The sequence below is a fragment of the Lissotriton vulgaris genome, chromosome 2_1 (assembly GCF_964263255.1).
Source record: "Lissotriton vulgaris chromosome 2_1, aLisVul1.2, whole genome shotgun sequence".
Lineage (NCBI taxonomy): Eukaryota > Metazoa > Chordata > Amphibia > Caudata > Salamandridae > Lissotriton > Lissotriton vulgaris.
In genome coordinates, this window is record NC_141687.1 from 1,973,463,831 (window position 1) to 1,973,488,672 (window position 24,842).

A 24,842-nucleotide genomic window follows, 5' to 3' on the forward strand; every position below is an offset into this window, starting at 1 on the left:
CACGCGCTACGGACACGCCGAAGGTGCGCCAAAGGTAAGCCCGTCTACGCCCGTCCGCGCCTGGACCGCGCCCAGCGCCAGACCCCCTGCCTCTCGCGCTGCCCAGCCCTTCCGCATTACCTACGATGCCGCCACCCTCCTAGCCCTTAACCCCGGTCGCGCCCCCAACTGCGTCCAAGCCGCTCCTGGACACACCCATGGACCTTTCTCTTGCTACTCCTGCAAATTCATCGGCACCGACAACATCTCCGCTACGACCACACCAGATTCCCGACCCCAATCACCTACAATGCATCCTTCTCAACACCCGATCGGTCCACAGGCACGCCATTGACCTATGGAATCTACTAGACACCATCTCTCCAGACGTCGCCTTCCTAACAGAAACATGGATGAACGCTTCCTCCGCCCCAGACATCACCATCGCCATCCCTGAAGATTATAAGATCACACGCAAGGACCGTACCGGCCACACAGGAGGAGGAATCGCTATCGTCCATAAAAAATCAATCCGCATCTCAACCAGCTCTGACGCCAACCTCGCCAACTCCGAACACCTTCACTTCCAAATCCACATCGACCCCAAGACCACACTCAAGAGGCACCCTCCTCTACAGACCACCAGGACCCCGCGCAAAATTCAGTGAAGACATCACGGACTTCATCACTCCACACGCGCTCCCCTCCAAAGACTACATCCTTCTGGGAGACCTCAACTTTCACCTTGAAAAAATCACCGACCGCAACACCACCACCCTCTTGGACAACCTCGCCAACCTCGGACTTAAACAACTGGTCACTTCCCCCACCCACATCGCAGGTCACACACTCGACCCCATCTTCACCTCCAGCAATCATGTCTCCTTCAGCCACACTACGGATCTCCTCTGGACTGACCACAGCTGCGTTCACTTCACCTACAACAAGCCAAAACCCATCAACCACCCCCAACCAACTCTGCAAAGAAACTGGAACAAAATCACCATCGACCAGATCTCCTCATCGCTCCTTCTAAACACCCCAGCCCACTCTTCTAACCCAGACCAAGCCGCCGCCAACTTCACCCTATGGTTATCCAACACCGCCGACACCTTAGCACCACTGAAAAAACGTCAAAGCAAACCTGGCAGCAAGAAGGCCTCATGGTTCAACGATGATCTTAAGAAGTCCAAGAAACTCTGCCGCTCCCTTGAAAAGGCCTGGAAAAAAGACCCAACCACTAGCACCAAGGACGCCTTCAAAAACGCCACCCGCACACACCACCAACTAATCCGAAAGGCCAAGAAAACAGCATTCAAGGATCGACTTGACAACAACGCCCACAACAGCAAGGAACTTTTCAACATCGTCAAGGAATTTACCAATCCCTCGGCCAACTCCAACGACATCACCCCCTCTCAAGTCCTCTGCGACTCCCTAGCCTCATTCTTCCACAACAAAATTGCAGACATCCACAACAGCTTCGACAACCAACCCGGAGACCAACCCACCCAACCATATGCTGAACATTCTCCCCCCTTGAACACCCTTAACGACTGGAACCCAATCTCCACTGAGGACACCATCCGCCTGATGAACTCCATCCACTCAGGATCCCCCACAGACCCATGTCCTCACCACATCTTCAACAAAGCAGACTCCGTCATAGCACCGCACCTCCGAGACGTCATCAACTGCTCCTTCAACTCCGCCATCTTCCCGGAAAGCTGGAAACACGCTGAACTCACCGCCCTTCTGAAAAAACCCATAGCGGACCCCATCGAACTCAAAAATTACCGCCCCATTTCGCTCCTTCCATTCCCGGCCAAAGTAATCGAGAAAGCTGTCAACAACCAGCTCGCCGCTTTCCTCGAAGCCAACAAATCCCTCGACTCCTCACAATCTGGCTTCCGAGCAAAGCACAGCACTGAGACCGCCCTCATGGCAGCAACAGACGACATTCGAACTCTACTGGACAATGGAGACACAGTCGCCCTCATCCTCCTCGACCTCTCTGCAGCCTTCGACACAGTCTGCCACAGCACCCTTTTACAACGCCTCAGAAACATCGGAATCCAAGGAAAAGCACTTGAATGGATCACCTCGTTCCTCACCGGAAGAACCCAGAGAGTCCGCCTTCCACCATTCAAGTCCGAGGCCATTGAAGTCATCTGTGGCGTACCCCAAGGGTCCTCACTCAGTCCCACCCTCTTCAACGTATACATGAGCCCCCTCGCGGCCATCGCCCGCCAACACGACCTCAACATCATCTCTTACGCAGATGACACTCAACTGATCCTTTCTCTCACCAATGACCCCAGCACCGCCAAAACTAACCTACACGAAGGAATGAAAGAAGTTGCCGAATGGATGAAACATAGCCGTCTGAAACTGAACTCAGATAAAACAGAAGTCCTCATCTTAGGTACATCCCCCTCTGCATGGAACGACTCTTGGTGGCCGGAAGCCCTTGGAAAAGCACCCATCCCGACAGACCACGCAAGGAACCTAGGCGTTATCCTGGATTCTTCACTCTCAATGAACAGACAAGTCAGCGCCATATCCTCATCCTGCTTCAACATTCTTCGCATGCTCAAAAAAACATTTCGCTGGATCCCCACCGAAACCAGAAAAACACTCACCCATGCTCTGGTCACGAGCCGACTGGACTACGGAAACACCCTCTACGCAGGTACTACCGCTAAACTCCAGAAGAAACTCCAACGAATCCAAAACGCCTCAGCCAGGATCATATTAGACATCCCACGCAACGAACACATCTCTGGTCACCTGAAAGACCTCCACTGGCTACCCGTCAATAAGAGGATCACTTTCCGACTGCTAACCCACGCACACAAATCACTCTACGACATCGGACCAGAATGCCTCAACTCACGACTGTCCTTCTACACCACCTCCCGCCAACTACGCTCTTCCAGCCAAGCCCTCGCCACTGTACCTCGCATCAACAAGACCACCATGGGAGGCAGATCCTTCTCATACCTGGCTGCTAAAACATGGAACTCACTCCCCACTTACCTTCGCCTTACCCAGAACCACCTAGCATTCAGAAAGCAACTTAAAACGTGGATATTTGACAAGTAATCCTCCTCCCCTCCCTAAGCGCCTTGAGACCCTCTGGGTATGTAGTGCGCTATATAAATTACTTGACTTGACTTGACTTGACTTGACTTGGAGCATGTCGGCATGTGATATAGAGCAATATCACCTTGGGAGCAGGAAGGGCTCTGCTGGTGTGGAGCACACCCTACTACAAAGTCCCCGAGTACTCGCCAGAGTGCTCTAAATGCAAGGAAACGGGCAAACTGGGACAGACATGCGGGCCTTTTTTACCCCGAGATTGTCATCTCAAATGACAGGATAGAGGTAGGAGCACTCACAAGGGTTTCTCTGACCAAGGGAGAATCCTTTATCAGAGATGCAAGGGAAACTACAAACAGCTTCAAGGCCTCATTTACACTTTAGTGAAACAGAACGTCCACCAAACATAAGTGGGCGTCCTGTCTGTCTTATTTTAAGTCCCTTTGACATTAATGCACTCTTAATACAGAGGACGAGAAATCCGCTACATGTTTTCAGATGTCTCACACCTCTCCAATTGTAAATATGCCCAAAGTCTTTGAGGATTAATTATAAAATGGAAATTGAATTGTTAAATAATAGGAAGGTTTCAGTAGAAAATAGGCTGTGTAATAATGAGTCGAGCTCAGCAGGAACAAATGTTAGAGGAGAGTTGTGTAATAATGAGTCGAGCTCAGCAGGCACAAATGTTAGAGGAGAGTTGTGTAAAAATGAGTCGAGCTCAGCAGACACAAATATTAGAGGACAATGTCTATAATTACTTAACCCACCTCTAGTCCAAAGTTGAGTTTCTAGAGAATGATAGGGAAAACTCCAAAATCCAGTCCTGGGGATCCCTGGAAATATCCATACAGAGGAACTGGTGGATGAGGTGCAAAGCTTGCTTGCTCAGCAGGTGTTAGAGGGGGCTAATACAGATTCAGTGACTGTGTAAAAGTTACCTGTCTCCGTACAAAAGGGCACTCTGGCCTTGATAATGGGATAAGCACTTTAAAGGTGAAAGATGAGGCTGGACAAAGGATGTTGCTAAACCTGAGTAGTGGTCAAGAGAAGGAGCTTGACCTCAGAGGAGAGGAATATTAATTTCTTTCCTAATGTGGACTGCATCACCATCTTGTGGACGATGGATTTAGACTTTGTCAAGAAAGCAGTAATTTGTAAAGGTTGAAGGCTTCTATGTGATACCCTACGAGACTTCGGGTGAAAATGAAAGAGTAGTTTTTTTAGGTGCCCAACCCCAGATGCAGAAGGAGACTTTCTTGCAGCACAAAGAAATGCTGGGAAACAAGTTGCTGAGAATGTAAAATCATATGATGTTCCTCAGATACGGGCAGTGTCTAAGCACAAGCCTGTAGGATTTCTTAACTCATAAGGCCTAGAGAAACCTATTACTGAAATAGATTTCTTTACTGTTTGCTTCAATGCTAAAGAGTTTGTATAACAGTTACTGTGAAAAGTTCGATGATAATATTTCTTTACGTTTGTATTCCTTATCTTTTTTAATGACTTTACCTTTGCTAGATTGATAAACATTGGAGAGGTTTTCTTGTTGCGATACTAGAAATGAAAAAATAGAAAAGCTAAGTTATAGATGTTTGCATGTGACATGACTATGAGTGTGCATATGTGGTATCCTTGAACTACTGACACAACTGTATGTAATTGTCAACTAAAAAGTTCCAGTACAATGTACGTTGGCATAAAGTATGTGCAGCGTTACGTACTGATAAATAACTATGCAAAATGACATGTTCCAGCCTCCCAAAAAATACATCAAGGCTCAGGACACTGAAAACAAAGAGTTCTCTGACATTTTTCATCAGTCATGCAATGAAAATACTCCGAAAAAGTATATTTTCTGGATCGCAAGATTTTATAGAGCAAATCATGCCAGAATATCCACAACACAATACTTCGAGAAAAAGACACCATACTTACTTGTCACAACTGCAGTGTGTCGCGACCCACAGCTGACCTTAAGCACCTCTGACTCTTGAGGTAAATCTAACAAAGCAGGGAAGGCCTGAATGGAAATGAACTCTGATGCAAGTGCACTGTTTTTAGGAGACGATCCTGGACTCTCTTTTAAAGAAGAAGTCTTCTGGTCAGTGCATCTTTCTGAAAGGAAATTCCAAATATACGAAAGGTATTAAAAGATATAACAGTTGGGTCCTATCAATTCTAACAATCTTCTATTTATCCACATTTTATTCCTCTGATATACAGATTAACAATATACCAAGGATTCTTATATTCAAAGGATGGATTAATTGGTTTAAAATGTGCAAAAGTAACAAAGAAAAGGTATAAAACTTCAGATTCTTGACACTGTACATTGCTGCAACTTAACTTGATATATAGATATATATAGCCTGTATGCTGTGTTAAGTTAGAATGAGCTTTTTAGGAGTTTAAACACCATTTTACCTTTCTGCTGCTTTTGCACACGACACATAGCTGCTGCTTTAGCTTTGAGCCTAGTAGAATGATTTCGATTCATACGAGAATAATATGTTGTTACACTGATATCAGCCTTGCTTGGTGAGCTGTGTCTGTACAGTGAGTGCTGAAACCTTCAAGGATATCTCAACACAGTAGTTGTTGTGAGCACTGAGGTTTGCACGTTCCTAGACATACTTGCAGCTGCAGCCAAGTTCTGGCTTTAGGAGCGTTTTATATTGCTTTGCACAAGAGCATACAAACACACTTGATGGTGCTTCACATGCAGAAGAGATGGTCGCTGATGATGTGATCCCTTACCACTAGGATCTTGAGGTATGGGGCCGCTCTGCTAAAACCCACTAGAGACCTTCTTAGATATAATATAATATACTAGCTAGGGAGGGTGAGAATTAGGTTTTGTTAAACCCTATTCATTTTAGCATAATACTATGCTTGCACCGTTTATGTTCTATGGACTAGTGACTATGCTGATGACTTTGTTTCTTATAATATGTTTGTTTGTATTAGCTAAGATACTGTGTTTGAGAACACTGCATTAGTGAATAAACATTTCAAATATGCTTGTGTCCTCTTTTACTCCTTGTTCTGGATTGAGATGATTGTATAACGAAAGAGTGTTCATGTGTTCCACGTTACCTGAGGTGTACTGAGTCCATGTTCTGGTTTGTCTAAGCATTGGGAGTTTGTGATAACCAATGAGACACTGTAGCTAGTCTGGTAGGAGATTTTGGGGTACTAAGGTGAGTTTTGGCACACCCTAATTCACTGAGGCTCCAAGCCTCTATGCACAGTTCTGTATGCGCACGGAATCCTTGCGACATGGCGCCCAATCGTTGGTGGTCTTATAGCATGATACTTGAGTAGTACATCATTCGGTCCTTAACCCCCTTCGCTATCCGGTTAACAGTGGTGTCGGACAAACCTACCTGTATGCCTATAGGTCCTTTCAAGCTTGAATCTGTCTAAACGGTTTCATTGAGTTACTACCCAGTTGTGCTACAAAGTTTCCTTTGTACCTTTTTTCTTACTGTGTCACTATGGCTGCGGTGGACATTGCGCAACATAGCCGCATTGTGGTGCGCAATCATTTGCAGAATTATAATGTCCCCGAAGATGGCTTGGCCGTGATAATGGTGGTGAGTGCAGAGGTGGCTTAACCGTATGAGATTTTTTACTCATGGGTGACCTTCCCAGCTATGAACGCAGATACACGTGTGTTCGACACATACACTCCCACGGCTGTGCCACAGGAATATGCTCCGTATAGGGCACAGGAGATTCCTATAGATACTTGGCAGCATCGAGTTTGGTTTAATCGCGCCCTACCCCATAATTTAGCAGCTCCGAGGTTGGGTCCTTTGTCCATTCCAGGTGCAACTTGGCCTGTTTTGGCTGGGTTTACCCCTCATCCTCTACATGGAGCATGTAACATAGCTGAGTTAAGAAGACTGGATGTAGTCGCAATTAGCGTGATTAGGTCGTTAGTGCAATACATTACCCGCAATCTCCCGGGCGGGGCTCCGGGTGGTGCGGCGCTTCCTGCCGGACAGGGCGGAATGAAGCTCAGTCCCGTTATAGTCAACGCTGTGATGGGCAAGCGTCCCCAAGAACAGGATAAATTTCCATTCTGGCTGGCCGAAAAGTTTGACCAACTGGAAGCAGTATTTCCTAACACGTCTCCTGGTGAAAAACACAGGATTCTGACAATTAGCTTACCGAAGGACTTGACCCCCGAAATCGGTGACTGTGAGACCTGGGGAAAAACATTCGCGGTGGTCTACGTGAGGTGTTACGGCACTCCGTCTAAGACTGTCCTGCCGACGGTCCTTAAACATGTTTAAGATGAACACGGACCGGAGGCTGCGGTTGAATTGGGTATGTGTCTTTGTTGCACCTTTGATGTGGTTTCCGATCTCATACTTGCTAATGTCAAGGGAGATGCGGTGAACTTTCAGGTTGCCAATGCTTTGCAGGAGATTCCCGATGCCGATAAACCCCGGCAATTGGCGAGGATTATTGTGGCGGCTTATAAAACCGTGGGCCGCAATAGTAGGGGTCTCAAGCCTTTTTCTACTAAAGAGAAAAAACAACCCCAAGGGCAGAAGTCGGAAACCGACGAACAGCCCAAGTCCAAAAAATTAAATTGGCCTAAAAACAAAAACAGGGAAAGCAACAGCACAACAGAAACAAGAGTCACGTCCTGCATCTCCATTGCCTGCGCCAACAGAACGTGTTGATGACTTGGGCGATCCCGCGATGATAAAATCACCTGATCGTTTTCAGGTTTCTGATCAACGCTCTCCTCGTTCTTTTCAGAAGTCATCTGCTTTTTCTTATGGTGGTGGAGGAGGCAGCAGGGGTCGGGGCGGCCAGCAAGGACGCGACCAGCCCCGCCCGAAAGACGGCATAGGCAAGCAGGACGATTCTACACCGAAGAGACCCCAGTTTCAGAAAAAGAAAGTCGCTGCTTTAACAGCACACAGATATGCCACAGATATTGAGAACCCAGCTTCGGAATCAGACATGGGCTCTGACCTTGCTGGACAGTGCAGCGGAGATTACCATAATGCGAGAGGCCCTGCGTCCACTACTGAAGGTGACAGCGACTGACCGTTATGTTGTTGTGGAGACAGCTGACACTAGAGTAGCTCCCCCTGATAGGATCTATGAAATAGTCTTATTCATTGAAGGTGACATTCAACGCACTATAGAAGAGGTATTTTGGGAGAATCTTACGACTACCTAAGACATTTTGTTAGGGGAGGCTGACTGGCCCTCACCTTTTGTGCTCGCAGCTTCGAGAGGGGAGGAGGTAATCCTCCCTAGTTTCGCACACACAGTCTCGAAGGAGCATGCACTGAATTTAGCAGAAGAGTGGGCTAAGGCCCTTGCGCCAGCTCTGTACCGTACTCACTGTGGATGGGATAAATTTTCCCCTCACCATGAGATTCCTTTGTGGTCTATGCCTCAGCCTCAACCTCAATATCCCCTGAAGCGCGAAGCCAAGGCTTCCGTTGCAGAAATCCTTGAACAATTGGAATATCAAGGTGTTATTGAAACTTGTGTGTCGCTAATGAATAACTCTCTTTTTACTGTAACCAAGCCTGATGGTTCATAACGTTTGGTATTGGATTACCGGCATTTAAACTCGCATTGCCGTACCTGTGCAGTACAGAATACTCACGGCTCTGCTTTAGTGGATATTCTCGTGCGTAAGCGGTTTAAAACCACGCTTGACATTTCCAACGGGTTTTATGCCCACCATTTGGATGGTCTTAGTTCCCAATGGACCTCCTTTACTTGCCGCGGTGTCCAACAACAATTCAAACGTTTACCGATGGGCTACAAGAATAGTCCTGGAGTGTTTGCTGCCCGCATAGTTTCTCTCTTAGAGAGAGTTGACCCAGATGCTTGTTCATATGTGGATGACATTTATCTCACGGATGACGAACTGTGGGAGCATCTGTGTCGAGTTGACCGCTTAATTTGTAGCTTTGCGGACTTTGGTTACAAATTCAACTTTGCAAAATCGCACATTGCAGAGTACACAGTGCTGTTCCTGGGCTACGAGCTCAACAATGAAGGTTGAGGATTGGCTCCTCACTTCTTGGATAAATGTGCACAATTGCGCGCTCCGACAACTCTGAAAAAATTACAATCTTTGCTGGGCTTTTTGAATTTCGGGAGGACATACATTCCGGAATATGCGCAGCGTATCAAGCACTTGTATGCTTTGATACAACCAAATTTTACGAAATCGAACTTGCTGCCTGAGCACTCAGCTATACTGCAGTCTTTGCAGGCTGATCTGTTCGCTTCGAAATACTTATTGACTCGTGATAATCACACCAACCTGGTGATAGGAATCATCCCTGGGACGGTGGGTTTCACATACCTTACTTTTAACGAAGGAGATACAGTACCTATTGCTTACAAGTCACACTTATACACTTCGGCTGAAATGCGCTTTTCCACTGTGGAGAAAGTTTTGATGGCTGTGCAGATGGCGATTCTAAAAGAACGCGCTCTGTCACAGGGAAAACGCATGTTGGTTGTTAACCCGTGTCCGGCTTTGGAAGCAGTTACGAAAGCCAGTGTACCTAATTCTAAAGCTTTGCACCCTCGGTGGATACAATGGGCTGCATCATTGACGTCTCCGGATGTCACGTTCATTTTTGATGCCTCCTTACGGTCACAGGAGTTTTTGCAATATGAGTTTGTTCATCCTGCACCTTTGGCTATGCGGCCTTTGGAGGATTTCCATTGCATCATATACACCGATGGTTCGGCGCAGGTTGCGCATGGTTCTAAACACGCCTACGTTTCCGCTTGCTCCATTGTGGTAGGTGCCATGGTGAACGATGAGTTCAAGTCCAGAGTCGTGCACACGCAGACTCTAGGGGACTGCACCGCACATTTAGTAGAGCTTTGTGCTCCGATGCTTGCATTGGAGTACGCTGATCCTAGTGTGACAACACTTATCGCGAGTGATTCTTACTACTGTGTCCAGTCTTACAATGAGAACTTGTTCTTTTGGATTCAGAATGATTTTCGTGATTCCAAGGGTAGCACAATAAAACATAAAATGATCTGGGTCTGAGTGGCTGAGCTTAAAGAACAGTTACCACTCGTGTTTGTAATTCATACTCTCGGTCACCAGCGCGTTGGAGTCCACGCTGTCGGCAACTCGCTTGCAGATGAAGCAGCGAAATCAGCGGTATCGACATATTTAGTTGCAGCAGTCACACGGTCCAAAAGTAAGATTGATAATGATATCTTGGCGGCTGTTGCTGCCACTGAGAAGGGAGATAAATATCCTACGGGGTTCCCTTCGAAGTACACATACCACTTAAGTCCCGATAAGGTTCCTTATTTGAAAATACTTGAAGTTGGGGAGAGGTTGATTCCCAACTCAGATCGCAGACATTCTCTGATCACAGCGGCCAATGAAGGGGTTGTGTCTGCGCATACGGGCGTTTCAGCTACTGTGTCTCAGTTGCAACAACGTTTTGGTGGCGGGGACTGTACAAACAGACGCGTGACTATGTCCTTCAATGTGACATTTGCCAGCAGATTAAGCCTTCAACTGCTACGCGTCCACCCAAAACACAGTTGTTCATTTCTAATAAACCATTTGGTTGTGTTTATTTAGAAGACTGCGGTCCATTTTCTTCTGATACTGCATATAAGTACATCTTAGTAGCAGTAGATTCATGCACACGCTTTGTTTGGGTCTGGCCTCATCGCAGCGCTGATTCACGGACTGTCATCAGGGATTTGCGTGCCTTTGTAGGGATTTTTGCCTGTGGAACCTTCCATTCTGATCAGGGTCCTGCTTTCGCCTCTAAGGCATATAGGGATGCCATGACTTCGATGGGGGTCCAAGTCAAATTTTCGTCTCCATACCGACCTGAGGGTAATAGTGTTGCGGAACGAATGAACCATGACTTAAAGCAATCACTGACAGCTCGAGTTATAGGCACTGGCAGAAATTGGTTGGCCAATCTTAATGGCGTGCAGCGTGCCCTTAATAATCTCCCTAGAAGGTCTCTGGGTGGGCGGACCCCATACGAAATGCTCTTTGGTATCAAGATGTATGTCCCGGACCTTGACCGTCTAGGCGCGGTCGGTTTGGCTGTGTCCTTTGACGTAGATTAGCATTGCAATGTTTTACAGACTCTACAAGAGACCAGAGACAGTCTTGCAAAGGAACACTTGCCCTCCACCTCGGATGATGCGTTGCGGATCCCGGTAGTTGGCTGGCTACCCCAAGTTGGAGAACTGGTTCGGGAGAAGATCGATAACTAAAAGGAATTTGGTCCCTCATACCTTGCTCCGGTTCCCGTGCTTGGAGTGAAGGGCACAAGAACAGTCATTTTACCACCACTTCCAGGTCGTAAAGAGAACAGGTATATCTCCATTGACAATGTCAAAATACACAGAGTGGCCGATTCTTCTTAGCATGACACCGGCAGTCTCATGTCCTTCGATAGTGATAAATTCTGTTTTGGCCACTGCTTCAGATCATGCACCGGGGGTGGCCCTCGAGATGCCTGCAGTTTCCAGTCCTTTATTGAGGGCTTTGCCTGGTACTCGCCTTGATGATACAGACTACACCTACCCAACTGACTTATCGATGCCTGATTTGCAAACTCGTTTAGCCACAGAATCCAGATTTTCATTTGACACTGTTTCACAAACGTCGGGAAAGCCCACAAGGCTGAAAGCCTACGCGACATTGTTTAAAAAACATTTTTTAATTCCCCCTTGGACTTACATTTGGCTGGGGCTTTTTGCTCTCTATCTTTTTAAGTCAATTGGTTTTCTGTTTTATTTTTTTCAATTTATAAATGGACATTATGTCGAGGAGAGAACATGCATTAGACATCTGAATGGAACATTGGCTCCCTACTCCTCTTCACATTCAGCCCACAGACTGAAAAGAGACTTGGCCTTTGTTAACATCACCGCATGGCCTGTCCTGGATGGAATAGTCTGGGATGCAGTTAAATTTAAAATCCATGGTCCGACTGAAGTTATTAATGTTCCTAATGTGCTTAGAGTTAACATGGGGGATGTGGTTCAACAAAACATACGTTCTGATGATTGGGATGTTCAGGCCGTAGAGGCTTTGTTTGCTGATTTAAAGTATTATGCTGCCTTTGATGCTGAAGGTTTGTATTTAGAATCTGCTAATTATGGTGATTTGTTTTGCTTCCAACATTTTGGCAATCATTACTTGCACAAAACTAATTCTAGGAGGAGTACTGTGAATTATACCCAGTGGGAACATTGCCCAGCTCCTTTGAGAGGCAGCTCAGACACATTTCTGAAAAAGTACACTTATTTTACTGACTTTAATCAGTCCAATCCCGCCTCCTTTTACTTTAAAATAACAGACAAATCCATGTCCAAAGATAGACTTACTGATACTAAGTTACTGTATTCGAAGTCCTTTCTAGACCAGCTAGCTGTTGGTGGCTAAGAGTTGTGGAAGGAAACTATTGACCTTAAATCGGTTTGGGGTTCTAAAAGTTGGCAGGTACAAGGCACTGAGGCGTTGCACCGTGCAGGTCTCATCCCAAATCATATGTTGTTTTTGAATTCTACTATCTCACAGACAACATGCTTTGGATAGGGTACTTCTAAAAAATTTAATTCTCCTTCCTACCCAGATTTGAAAGAATATTCGGGTTGGGAAAATTCTACTAAATTTTCAATTAGAGAGTTCCAGACCCTTTTGCTAAATGCATCCTTTAACATATCTGGTTTGGATCCTAAGGGTTGGTTGATGTGGCACAGAAGTGCAGATTCGTGCCTGCATCGTTTTTTGGGCCCGGCTGAGGGTTTTACACAGGTCAGAGTAGATCGCCGTTTTGACAGTGACCATTCTGTGACCACTTATTCAGTAGGCAAATTATGTCAGAATTGGCTCAAACACTCTACATTGGCGTCAGTAAAATTACATTTGTCTAAACTGACTGACGAGGTTGACTTGAATGACTTCATAAAAGGTAGATATAAAAGATAGATCTATGCCGTTTGTAATGAACTCTGGAAAACATCACAGATTGAAGCGGCTGCCCGCCTTAGGGCTATTGATCAAGCTAATTTGGAAAAAGTGCTTGCAGTTGTGGATAGCAGCATTAATACCCTTTCCTCCCGAATTTACACATTGGATAATATTGTCTCATCTGTTATTGATATTGTACAGGATGAAGAGTCTGTTTTGTACCATGGTCAAAATCAATTGGGTTCTATTGTGCAGTTTGCGTGGACCCTGCAGACACTGAAAAATGGAAAAGTGCCTTGGAATTACATTAATGTTACATCTCTGTTTGCACCTTTTAATTTAACTGAAAAACAATGTTTGCTTTCAATGAGAGATGCTTCTTTTTCCATGTTACACATTGAACGCTTAGAGTCTTTACCCTTTTCGGTGGCAGAGGCCACAGCTGCAACGTGGCTTATCCACGGGTTAATAACTTTACCTTTTGCACTTTTTCAGTTTACAAATTGCATGAAGTATTTTGCCATTGGCAGGTACGAACCGCTTGGCACCTCCAACTTACTTGAAGTCTGGTCACTCCCTTTCACTTATAGGTGTCTTAGGGACGGGAAAGCGGTTTATCTGAAAGGAGATGAGTGTACTGACACACCAGATCACTCATTGATGTGTAGAAACATCCAATTGCATGGTTCCTGTAACCAAGACCGCCCTAATTTGGCATGTGTTTTGAAAGGTACATCGGTGCCTTCTATAGTCCCGACTTTCACTTTGTTAGCAAACGGAGTTATTTACTTTTGAATAATGAGGATTGTTGTGGGTTATTGAAAGGCATAGCTTATGTTGTAACAGTCAGTGAGCGTGTGGTTTGCTATAAAAATGTGTTGTATCCACCCCGCATGGGAACCTGGATGTTACCATATGGCCGAGAATTCCGGCCTTGAAGTCTGAGTTCAATAAGATGAGCAGAATAAGAGCCTTATTGTCACAAAAAGAAGTTGCCCTGACATCGGATCGCGAAACATTTGTCCTTCACATAGCTAACACCCGCACAGAAGTGCATGCCTTATTAAATACTGATCTTCCTTTACATTTTGGTGAGCTGATTCATACAATCTTTAACGCGACCTCCACTTCGGGGCTGTCTCATTTTTTTAAAGTAGTGAGCAGTGGTCTAGTGACTTCTTCCAAAAGATATTTGGAGTCATTCCTGCTTTCTTCCATTCGATCTTTTCCAGCCTATTTGGTGGATTTCCCGTTTTACTAGCGCTGGCTGCTGGCTTTTTGTTGCTGTTTTTTTTCATTCAAAGTGGATTCCCGTCCTGTGTTCGCAAACGAGCGGGAGCAGTTAAAACTGTTTGGCAACAGGATGCTTGAATACTATGGTGTGCTGCCCCATGCCACCTTAAGTGCATCGTATGGATTATCGTTTCGATTTTCCTCTTTCACCTGTGTCCAGCCTGTGTTTCATTGCCTGAGCTGTGATTTCATTTGGGCCCTGGATTTGTGTCTCTGTAATTTGGTGTCTCCTGAAGTGGATTATGATCATCTCATGAGTCCCTTAGTTACTCATGAATTGCTTTGTTCTGACGGAGGGATTATGGCCTTTGCAGCGATGCAAGGAGTTCTGGGTCGTTGGAATATATTCGCAGCGGCGCAAGATTTCTTGGCACACAGCTTCATTAAGAACCCACCGAGTTGTCCTCTGATGGTACTAGAGGCTCCGGTAATTGAAGAGCATGTATGTTCTTTCTCACTATTAAAATGGATGGCTGAGTTATTTTCGGATGATTCACAATCTTGGTAGACTGGGCACAGGCAATTGTATCAAAGGTGAGGGGTTGTTGTGTGCCACGGAGGTATCACCTGGTCGATCAGTAGGTGTGGTTTATAAATGCAAGCAAGGCATCCCCTTTGTGTAGGGAACGACCCTCTGGGCACAACTTAACACCTTAGCTGCTTTGGAACGTCCAGCTCCAGTGCTGAACGTTCCATTGCGCAGGAGCAGTTGGAACGTCCAACGGCCGACGGCAGCACTCCCGAGGTAGTGGTGCCGTCGGCCGATGGACCGGCGCAGCGCTTAAGGGGTTAATGGATCATCAGATCTTCTAACTTTATAACATGTATTTTAAATCATAATTCTCGAATAATAGATTTTCAAACTTTGTTTGTAGAGTTCATCAAGTTTGATTTTTAATGTTTCTTTTTCATAAGTCTTGATGTTTAATATCACATCCAAACTGTTTCCGTATTCACATGTTTCCATGAAAACACTTAAAGTAGCATGTTCCCAATGCATTTCGCGCCCATGACGGGCACTTCGTCAGGGGAATCTGTTAAAGTGAAATATAATCACAGTGAGGATCCATTGAATTACCCAACTGTTCAGCAACACTACAGTCTTAAACACAAACAGTTGCATGCCATTATCGTCACAGTGATAGACATTATATTGATTCATTTCATAACGTGCATTGCATCATGTGTCATTCTTCGTAAAACTGCCAAATAATAAAGTGAAGTATATCAAGTTGAGCGGTAAGCAATATACGATCGAACGGGGTGGCCAGCGGTTATCTTTGTTTCGTTGAAGAATCGCATGAAAGAGCTGTTTGCTAGCGGTTAACTCTGTTTCGTTTTTTTAAATAGTAAAGGGAAAGTGACACACCAACGGACCACCTGCATTTATTTCGCAATCACATAATATGGGTGAAAACAAGAGACGTGAAGAACGAGTCTCTCGCTTATGTTTTTTACAATAGCCACATCACCACTGCAGGAATCATGCACCATAACAAATGATACAGAAGCCCACATGACTTGGTTTAGATTAACGCGTGGCAACACTTGATATACTTCACTTTATTATTTGGCAGTTTTACGAAGAATGACACATGATGCAATGCACGTTATGAAATGAATCAATATAATGTCTATCACTGTGACGATAATGGCATGCAACTGTTTGTGTTTAAGACTGTAATGTTGCTGAACAGTTGGGTAATTCAATGGATCCTCATTGTGATTATATTTCACTTTAACAGATTCCCCTGACGAAGTGCCCGTCATGGGCGCGAAATGCATTGGGAACATGCTACTTTAAGTGTTTTCATGGAAACATATGTGAATACGGAAACAGTTTGGATGTGATATTAAACATCAAGACTTATGAAAAAGAAACATTAAAAATCAAACTTGATGAACTCTACAAACAAAGTTTGAAAATCTATTATTCGAGAATTATGATTTAAAATACATGTTATAAAGTTAGAAGATCTGATGATCCTTTAAGTTGTGCCCAGAGGGTCGTTCCCTACACAAAGGGGATGCCTTGCTTGCATTTATTTTTGGATGATAACAGTGACTTCCTTTTGGAAGCTGGTGCTGCTTATTTCGCATACTCAGTTTTGGGCTGACTCCTATTGAGGCCTTTGATGTCATGATTCTTTTCTCTTTCAAAATAATTTTTTTCCCGAATTATGATGGACATTATTTTTTAATCAGACCTATTGGCTTTGCTAACAGTGGACATTACAATGTCATGCTGGTGAGATTTTGGATTTTTGCGCGGACTAAATTATTTTTTTTCCTCACCATCTCGATTTTGAACTGAACGTTTTATTGAACTCTGCTTTCTACAATTGAGTCCCTTTTCTTATCTTATCTTATCGGATACATGCTTGGATCAAGGGAGGGTGATATATAGATATATATAGCCTGTATGCTGTGTTAAGTTAGCATGAGCTTTTTAGGAGTTTAAACGCCATTTTACCTTTCTGCTGCTTTTGCACACGACACATAGATGCTGCTTTAGCTTTGAGCCTAGTAGAATGTTTTCGATTCATACGAGAATAATATGTTGTTACACTGATATCAGCCTTGCTTGGTGAGCTGTGTCTGTACAGTGAGTGCTGAAACCTTCAAGGATATCTCAACACAGTAGTTGTTGTGAGCACTGATCTTCGCACGTTCCTAGACATAACATACATGCAGCTACAGCCAAGTTCTGGCTTTAGGCGCGTTTTATATTGCTTTGCACAAGAGCATACAAACACACTTAATGGTGCTTCGCATGCAGAAGAGCTGGTTGCTGATGATGTGATCCCTTACCACTAGGATCTTGAGGTATGGGGCCGCTCTGCTAAAACCCACAAGAGACCTTCTTAGATATAATATAATATACTAGCTAGGGAGGCTGAGAATTAGGTTTTGTTAAACCATATTCATTTTAGCATAATACTATGCTTGCACCGTTTGTGTTCTATGGACTAGTGACTATGCTGATTACTTTGTTTCTTATAATATGTTTGCTTGTATTAGCTAAGATACTGCGTTTGAGAACACTGCATTAGTGAATAAACATTTCAAATATGCTTGTGTCCTCTTTTACTCCTTGTTCTGAATTGAGATGATTGTATAACGAAAGAGTGTTCATGTGTTCCACGCTACCTGAGGTGTACTAAGTCCATGTTCTGGTTTGTTTAAGCATTGGGAGTTTGTGATAACCAATGAGACACTGTAGCTAGTCTGGTAGGGGATTTTTGGGTACTAAGGTGAGTTTTGGCACACCCTAATTCACTGAGGTTCCAAGCCTCTGTGCACAGTTCTGTATGAGCACGGAATCCCTGCGACAAACTAAGGCAATTGGGGGCTGTGTTGCTTCACTTATGTTTCTTTGCTGTTATTTTCCAAGCTTTTAGATTGTATGCTTACTTTCAGTACTTCATAACACAAAGGGGAAGTAGTGGAGCTCGTGTTGCACTTATCACTTGAGCAGTTGTTGTTTCCTAGTGCTCTAGTACAGCTCCCTTTCCAGACTGTAGGTTCTGGATGATGTCAGGTAGGCGAGCGCCACAGTTGACAGAAAAAACAGATCTGGACCCAAGGAAACACCCACCAAACTGACTAGATGGTGGGGGCTGTATTCTCTTCTATTCTGAGGAGTACTAGCACCCAAGATGGGACATGCAGAACTGCTGAAGAAGAGACACTATGCTCTTCTATGTTGACTTGACGACACCTGGCATTGATGGGTCACTCAGAGCAAGTGGATATTTTCGACCTGAGATTCGAAGTTAAAAGGTGTTCAGTTGAACATCCATCTCCCAGGATACAGCCTGCACCTAATGTATTCAAGGCACGAGACAGTATGGCAAAACTAGCAGAAAAATGTCACCTGCATTAACGTGGACCAAGACAAGGGACTTGTAGTGATTCTAGCTTGGGTACTCTTCTCCTTCTCCATCATTAAGCGAAGGTGAACAGGATATAGAGAAGGAAGCTTCTGGATATGGTATGGCCAACTGAACCCATAGCAAATCGGTATTGTTCGATTTGATGTGGGACTCGAAGTCCATCACATAATGCACAGTACAAATGTCCCTGGAGGGAACACTAAAGCAGATATAAGCACGAGTGAGGGAAATGAAAGAAGTGGAAGGTCTAAATTGAAGTCACTTAAATGTCCCGTTGCATCAAGTTCCTCCTTGGTACAAATGGAAGTGAAACAATGCAGTGTGAGCAGCACAAATGAAAGAACTATCTCCTAAGGAAGGGTAGTCTTTCAGGAGGTCTTGATTTCTGAGGACCTGGGGCTACTCCATCCTACATATAAAGGTAGACAAGATAATCAGAAGGCCTGCCACAGGTGAAAGATGTAAGATAGAGGGAGCATGGTCTCTCATGGTGTATTTCAATTGAACTAATCGAACAGAAGTGGTAACATGAGCAGCTGCTACAAAGAAGAAACAGGCTCTGAGGAAAATAAATATATCTATTTTTCCTGATTTAATCTGTGCTGCCCAGCTTTGGTGGCTGTAACTTCAATATAGTGCAAAACAGATGAACCTATTGTGCACAGAGGTCTCAATATGGTATTCCACTAAATTATAAATTGTGTTTAGGGAAGGATTCGAGTGTTCACTCAGTCTGGTGCAAGCCATGAGTATGACTCATCATGGGGACAGGGGCAAAGAAATGTCTATAGCAGTAGTACTTTGACCATTTTTCAACCTTTTGCTATGCCTAATTCTGTGGACTGTACAACCCTACTCTTGCATATCCATGAGACTCACATGGCCACATACTTGTTTCAGATTAGGATTTGTTTCAATGCATGATGATATTAACTTTAGCTGTCACCTTTGCCCCTGTAGCATGTTCCCAGCCTGGGTACTCGCAATAACCATGCAACACACAACGCTTAGTATTGCACCTCTTTATTCTGCCACATGTAACTGCAAACCTAACATTCTAAAACGAGCTTCCTTTTTTTTCTAGAGATAAGAGCATATAATCAAATACATTATGACTTAAACATAAGATAGATACATATCTTTGAGAATAAATATATTACATTATCAACACATTTCATAAATGGTTTTGTGCTAAAAGATATTAAATATAAAAGGTCAGGATGAGTATATACATAGATAATGGCCCAGTATTTCATATGTAGCATGGCAGCTTACAGGGATATGAGATAAAGAAGAGAGAGAGGCGGATCTCCTCTCATAAATAATTGAGCATTTAAATAGTTGAGAGCTAGTACAGGGCAGAAGCAAGCCAATCTCTGAAACCAAGGTCGCCACTCAATCAGTCCGACATAGGGGACCAGAGCTTTTGCCCCTACTTCCTAGCCTGTCTACCGTTACAATTATATAGAGTTCTTTCTTGATTGTATACACCCATCAGGCGACCGAGTCAAGACTGAAATTTAGGAGGTTCTGGGTCTTTCCATCTTGTTGAGATTAAAAGCCTAGCAACAGAGGCCGATATTAAAAATGTAATTTGAGTTGTGTCTAATCTGCTGTTATTATTGTACCCAAGCAACATCATCAATGGCCTGAGGCAGATATTTCTCCCAAATAGTTTCTCCCAGAATAGAATATCTCTAAATTGTGTTTCAAGGGTAATAGCTTATCACAACTGTAAAACATATAAACCAGCTCGGATGGCCCTTCTCCACACCTAGGGCATTTATCATCCTACCTTTTTCCCAACCCAAAGAGCTTGGCTGGAGTAAAGTGTAAGTTAAATATGGTCCTATAATGTTTGAGCCTTCAGATTGGCTGAGAGGAGGATCTTTGAAGCTATTCCAAGTGACATATCTTGATCAGTGTCTGCCTCCTCTAATTTCCTAGCCCAGTTTGTTTCGGTCTTCTCAAGATCATCTAGCATATTATCCATTAAGGTATTATAGACATGTCTTATCTTGCTATCAGTGCAGTTTATTGTCTCTAGAAAAGGGAATTTTTCTAAAGAAAGATCCCTCCTGTGTTTATTAAAAAAGTTTTTAATTGTAAATACTTAAAGAATGAGCTGTCAGGTACACCAAAATCATGCTGTAAATCAAGAAATGAACACAATTGCCCTGATAAAAACATATCCCCAATACTGGTAAGGCTGCATTGCTCCCATTGCCTTCCAATCAAGAAAGATCTTTCACGGTTCAGCTAGGGGAATTCTCATCAAAATCTTTTAGAACCCCTTGGGGGGTACCACAGGGCTCGTCACTAAGCCCTACCCTTTTTAACATATATGTGGCCCCTTTAGCAAACATCATTAGGAACTGGGATTTTCTCCCTATATCCTACGTTGACGACACCCAAATAGTGGTGTTCATCTCGAATAACACAGGCGAGACAGCAGATAGGTTTAGGCTTTGCATGGGCCAGGTCGGCCACTGGATGCAGTCAAATTGCCTAAAATTAAACGGTGACAAGTCAGAGGTTCTGTTGCTGGGGGCTGAACACAGCATTTGGTCACCGGATTAGTGGCCTGAAAGTCTGGGTTGCTGTCTGTCACCCGTGGATAGCATAAGGAACCTGGGGTTTGATTCCAAATTGAACTTCAAGGCCCAGGTCAGCAAACTTTCCTCATCGGTATGGTACACTCTTAAGTTGATAAGAAAGCTCCTGCCATTTGTCCCTTTAGACATCAGGAAAACTCTTGTAACAATGCTGGCATTATCTAAAATGGACTATGGAAATGCTCTGTATGCAGGGCTTCAAAAACAGTTACTATTAAAGCTTCAACGCCTCCAGAACGCGGCAGCCAGGCTAGTTCTGGACATACCCAGATTTGAGCCACTGGCTCACAGATTGAGCAGTCTCCATTGGTTAACAATAGAGAAGAGAACTCAATTTAAATCAGCCTGTCTGGCATATAAGGCCATGCATGGTTCAGGCCCCCAGTTTCTGAAACACAACTGAAGACAATATGACCCACCGAAGACCGTCAGGTCTAGTAGTGCCATGCTACTCAAGACCCCCAGATTTAAACAACTTAGATGGGGCGGGGGGAGCTTTGTTTTGCACACAGCAAAGACCTGGAATCAGATACCATTAGCAATAAAAAATAGTCCATCACTGCTATCTTTCCGAAAGTCTTTAAAGACCTGGCTCTTTTCAAAATAATCCTGTCCAACTAACCTCCAGCGTCTCGGACATACCTCTCCTCTCCCACTACTGGCAGTCTTGAGTCATTTTTAGCGCCAAGACGCCCACGGGCATTCGTGTGCTCTACAAATCTGATAATCAAATCAAATCAACCACATCATAAAAGAGGCAGAAAGAGCGGAGACCGTCACAAGGGTGAGTATTTGTTAAAGTTATATATATTTGTTCGTACTCCAAACTTTCCAAGCATTAATTATACACTTAAATTATACTTTCTTAAAATGGTTTGGCTCAAGTTGTCGGAGCAGTATGCCACGCGCTGTTCTCCCAACTGCAAGCTCATAGATAGTTGGTGGAGCCATTGAGCATTCCTGATCTTCCCATCCTTACTTTTTGCTAAGAATAATATGCTCATCCGCTGGAGGATAGCCAACCAGTAGGAGAGCAATAATCAAGGGGTTGCCCAACCACCACGTTCCTGTGGAAGCGTAAGAAATTTCAAAGAGTGCCTAATTTTACCATATCAAATTTATAAAAATGGAGTCTAATTTGTTTAGTATAGATCTTTCAGTCCCTAAGGGAATAGAACTAAAGAGATATAGTATCTTTGGAAGCATTATCATTTTGAGACTATTGTTCCGGCCAATTATTGACAGGTATTACCCATTTATCCACCTTATGTCGGTGGTTATTTGACTGACCAAGGGGTTAAAGTTAATTTGACTGATTGTATCCACTTTAGGATTAAGTCTGGCCCCAAGGTATATGACAGTATTTACAGGGCGAGAATCAGAGTAGTCGATATTCCCTGTGCAGATTATCTGAGTCTTCTCCTTGTTCAGTACGTGCCCCGAGGCTAGGCCATACTCCCCATCCATGGCTTCAACTTCCTTCATTGCACTCTCAGTATCGACCTAGGGAAATATAATCTGCGCATGCCAGTACCTACGTTTCATAACCATTCGTGATTACCAATTTAATTAACCGATTCTTTAATTCTTGTTTGATAAATAGATTGAGGGCAAATGAAATTGGAGAGCAGGGACACCCGTCTTGTCCCTCTAGCCACCTCTATTCAGATTTTTCACCCATTAATTTAAGTCTGGTATATGGCTCTACATACATTGCCTTGACAGGAGTGATCATTTGTGGGCCGAATCTAGAACACCCCATAGATACTTCCATGCCACCCGATTGAATGCTTTCTCAGCATCGAGGAGTATCATAGCCATCTGGCTACTGGTCACTTTGTCAAAATCAAATAGATATACGGCACGCCTTATGTGATCAGTTGTTCCCCTGCCTGGTATAAATCCATGTTGCCATGGTGTGACCAGGTGAGCTATGATCCTCCATAAACGTAGCACCAAGATCTTAGAATACAATTTGGTGTCTGAATTTATAAGAGATATTGATCGGTAAAAGGTTAGATCGTCAAGGGGTTTACCCTTTTTAGGTAAAATAGCGATATCAGTGCCTTTCCCAGATACAGGGGGGATCCCACTGTGTTGTACTCCTAGGAACAAATCTAGGAGAGAAGGGAGCTAGTTCTATTTGAAGTACCTTATATAGCTTCAGCAGTATTTTATCGGGCCCGCCATTTTCCCTGAAGCCAGCTGGTGTAATCGATTTAATACTTCTGCGAGTGAAATATCAGCTTCCAATTCCTGCCTGGTAGCTTGGTCTATTTTTCCGCCCAAGTCCAGCCCCATAGCTATTCTAAGCCCAGCCGCAAGGCTCTCGTGCTTATATAGATCTTGATAAAATTCTTCAAATACACATAAGATATCACTAGCATCAGTTAAAATTGACCCATCCTTTCTTTTAATCAAAGCAATATTATTCTTAGTTGTTTTCTGTCGAGTACTTAGTTCTAGGATTTTCCTGACTGATTCACCATATTCATACGTATGAGTCTGGTAGTTTTCCGTAATTTTCTTGGTATAATAGCTATTTATCTCTGCTTTTAACTTTGGGATTTCCAGCTGTGTTCGTGCTATGTCTCATCCTGGTTTAGCCTTGCTGCGTGTTCTTTTTCCAATTCACCTATTTTTTCTGAGAAGCTCGTACTCTCAGTCTCTTGCTGCTTCATACTATGTGACACAAAGCTCATTACTTCTCCCCTCAGCCCCACTATAACCCCTTTGCTGCGGCAGCTATTCTGCCGCAGCGCTAAGAGGGTGGGGGGCCGCGCGGCGCGCCCATGCTGGTGACGGAACCGCTCCGTCACCAGCTTCGGTGGACCTGTGCTCATGGCGGAGCGGTTCCGACATGGCCCCGCCCGCTCAATAGAACGCGCCGCGCAGGCGCGTCGAGCGGGTCATGACGGAACCGCTCCGTCATCAGCCGCGCGGCTGATGACGGAGCGGTTCCATCATCAGCGCGGAAGCGGTTAAAGAGCATCCCATACTATACCCCGTGGGGCACTATACCTATTGTTGTCAAAATAACCAGCAACACAACTTCTCATATACTCTATAAATGCTGCATTTAACAGTAATTTTCTATCAAAGGTCCATTTACACTGAAATTTTAAATTTCGTTGGACTAAAAAACCTTGAACCAAGGGATCAGGATCTGACATAAGCATTGGCAGTTTCACAATCCCTACTTTCTCCAGCATTCTACCAGAAACCAAAAAATCAGTCCAACCTGACATATTTTTTGTGTGGGCAAGAAAAATACATGTAGCCTGGGTCAGAGGGATGTTTAGCGTTCCAGACATCGACCAGGCCGTGACTAACCATAAGTGAAGTCCCTGTGAAGTTGTGGCTTTTTTCAATGATAATTACTCAGTTGAAGTCTGACCTCTGCCCAATGTATATTTAAGACCCCACAAATTATCAATGAATCTGACCAGGATGCTAATTCCATCTCCAGATCTTCCAACACTTTAGGATCATCCTGATTGGAACCATAGATAGTAAATACTGTTAATCCCATATCCAACTCCAACAAAGCCCATCTACCATATTTATCCACCAATTTACGCCTTATTAGGCCCATTCTATTCTTAGCCAAAATAGCCACCCCTCTGATATTAGAGCTCTGAGTGGAACAAGCCAATAGAGTATACTTGATAACATTTCCCCACTGCCCCATGGGATGTGTGTCTCTTGTTGGCATATTATATCTGGGCTACTGATCTTAAAATCTCGGCGACCATTGAACGCTTGCAATCATAATTTAGCCCTCCCACATTGACGAAGGATGTTGTTATTTTACCGATCCAATATTATTCTCTCAGTCATATTTTGCCAAAATTCAGCAAAACCCTCTTTGCTCCTCTGGTTTTTGTCATATTTTCCACACCACTTCCCTCCAACCCCTCTGCCCCTCTACCCCACCCCTAGCCCTGTCACCATCTTCCCTTCGAACCCCGTCCTTCCCTG

At 44.2% G+C, this 24,842-nt stretch overlaps 1 protein-coding gene across 2 annotated transcripts in view; it reads right to left on the reverse strand.

The window, feature by feature from the left end:
- The window catches only part of RCCD1 (RCC1 domain containing 1), a 154,143-nt gene that overhangs the window by 59,186 nt on the left and 70,115 nt on the right, over positions 1 to 24,842 (reverse strand). The window contains exons 6-7 of one of the 2 annotated variants that reach the window (XM_086958177.1): positions 5,020 to 5,199; positions 4,594 to 4,638 (exon numbers count right to left, since the gene is read on the reverse strand). In XM_086958177.1, the coding sequence (XP_086814303.1) occupies positions 4,594 to 4,638; positions 5,020 to 5,199 (225 nt within the window). The remainder of the gene's footprint in view (positions 1 to 4,593; positions 4,639 to 5,019; positions 5,200 to 24,842) is intronic. The other variant, XM_086958178.1, reaches the window with a different exon arrangement.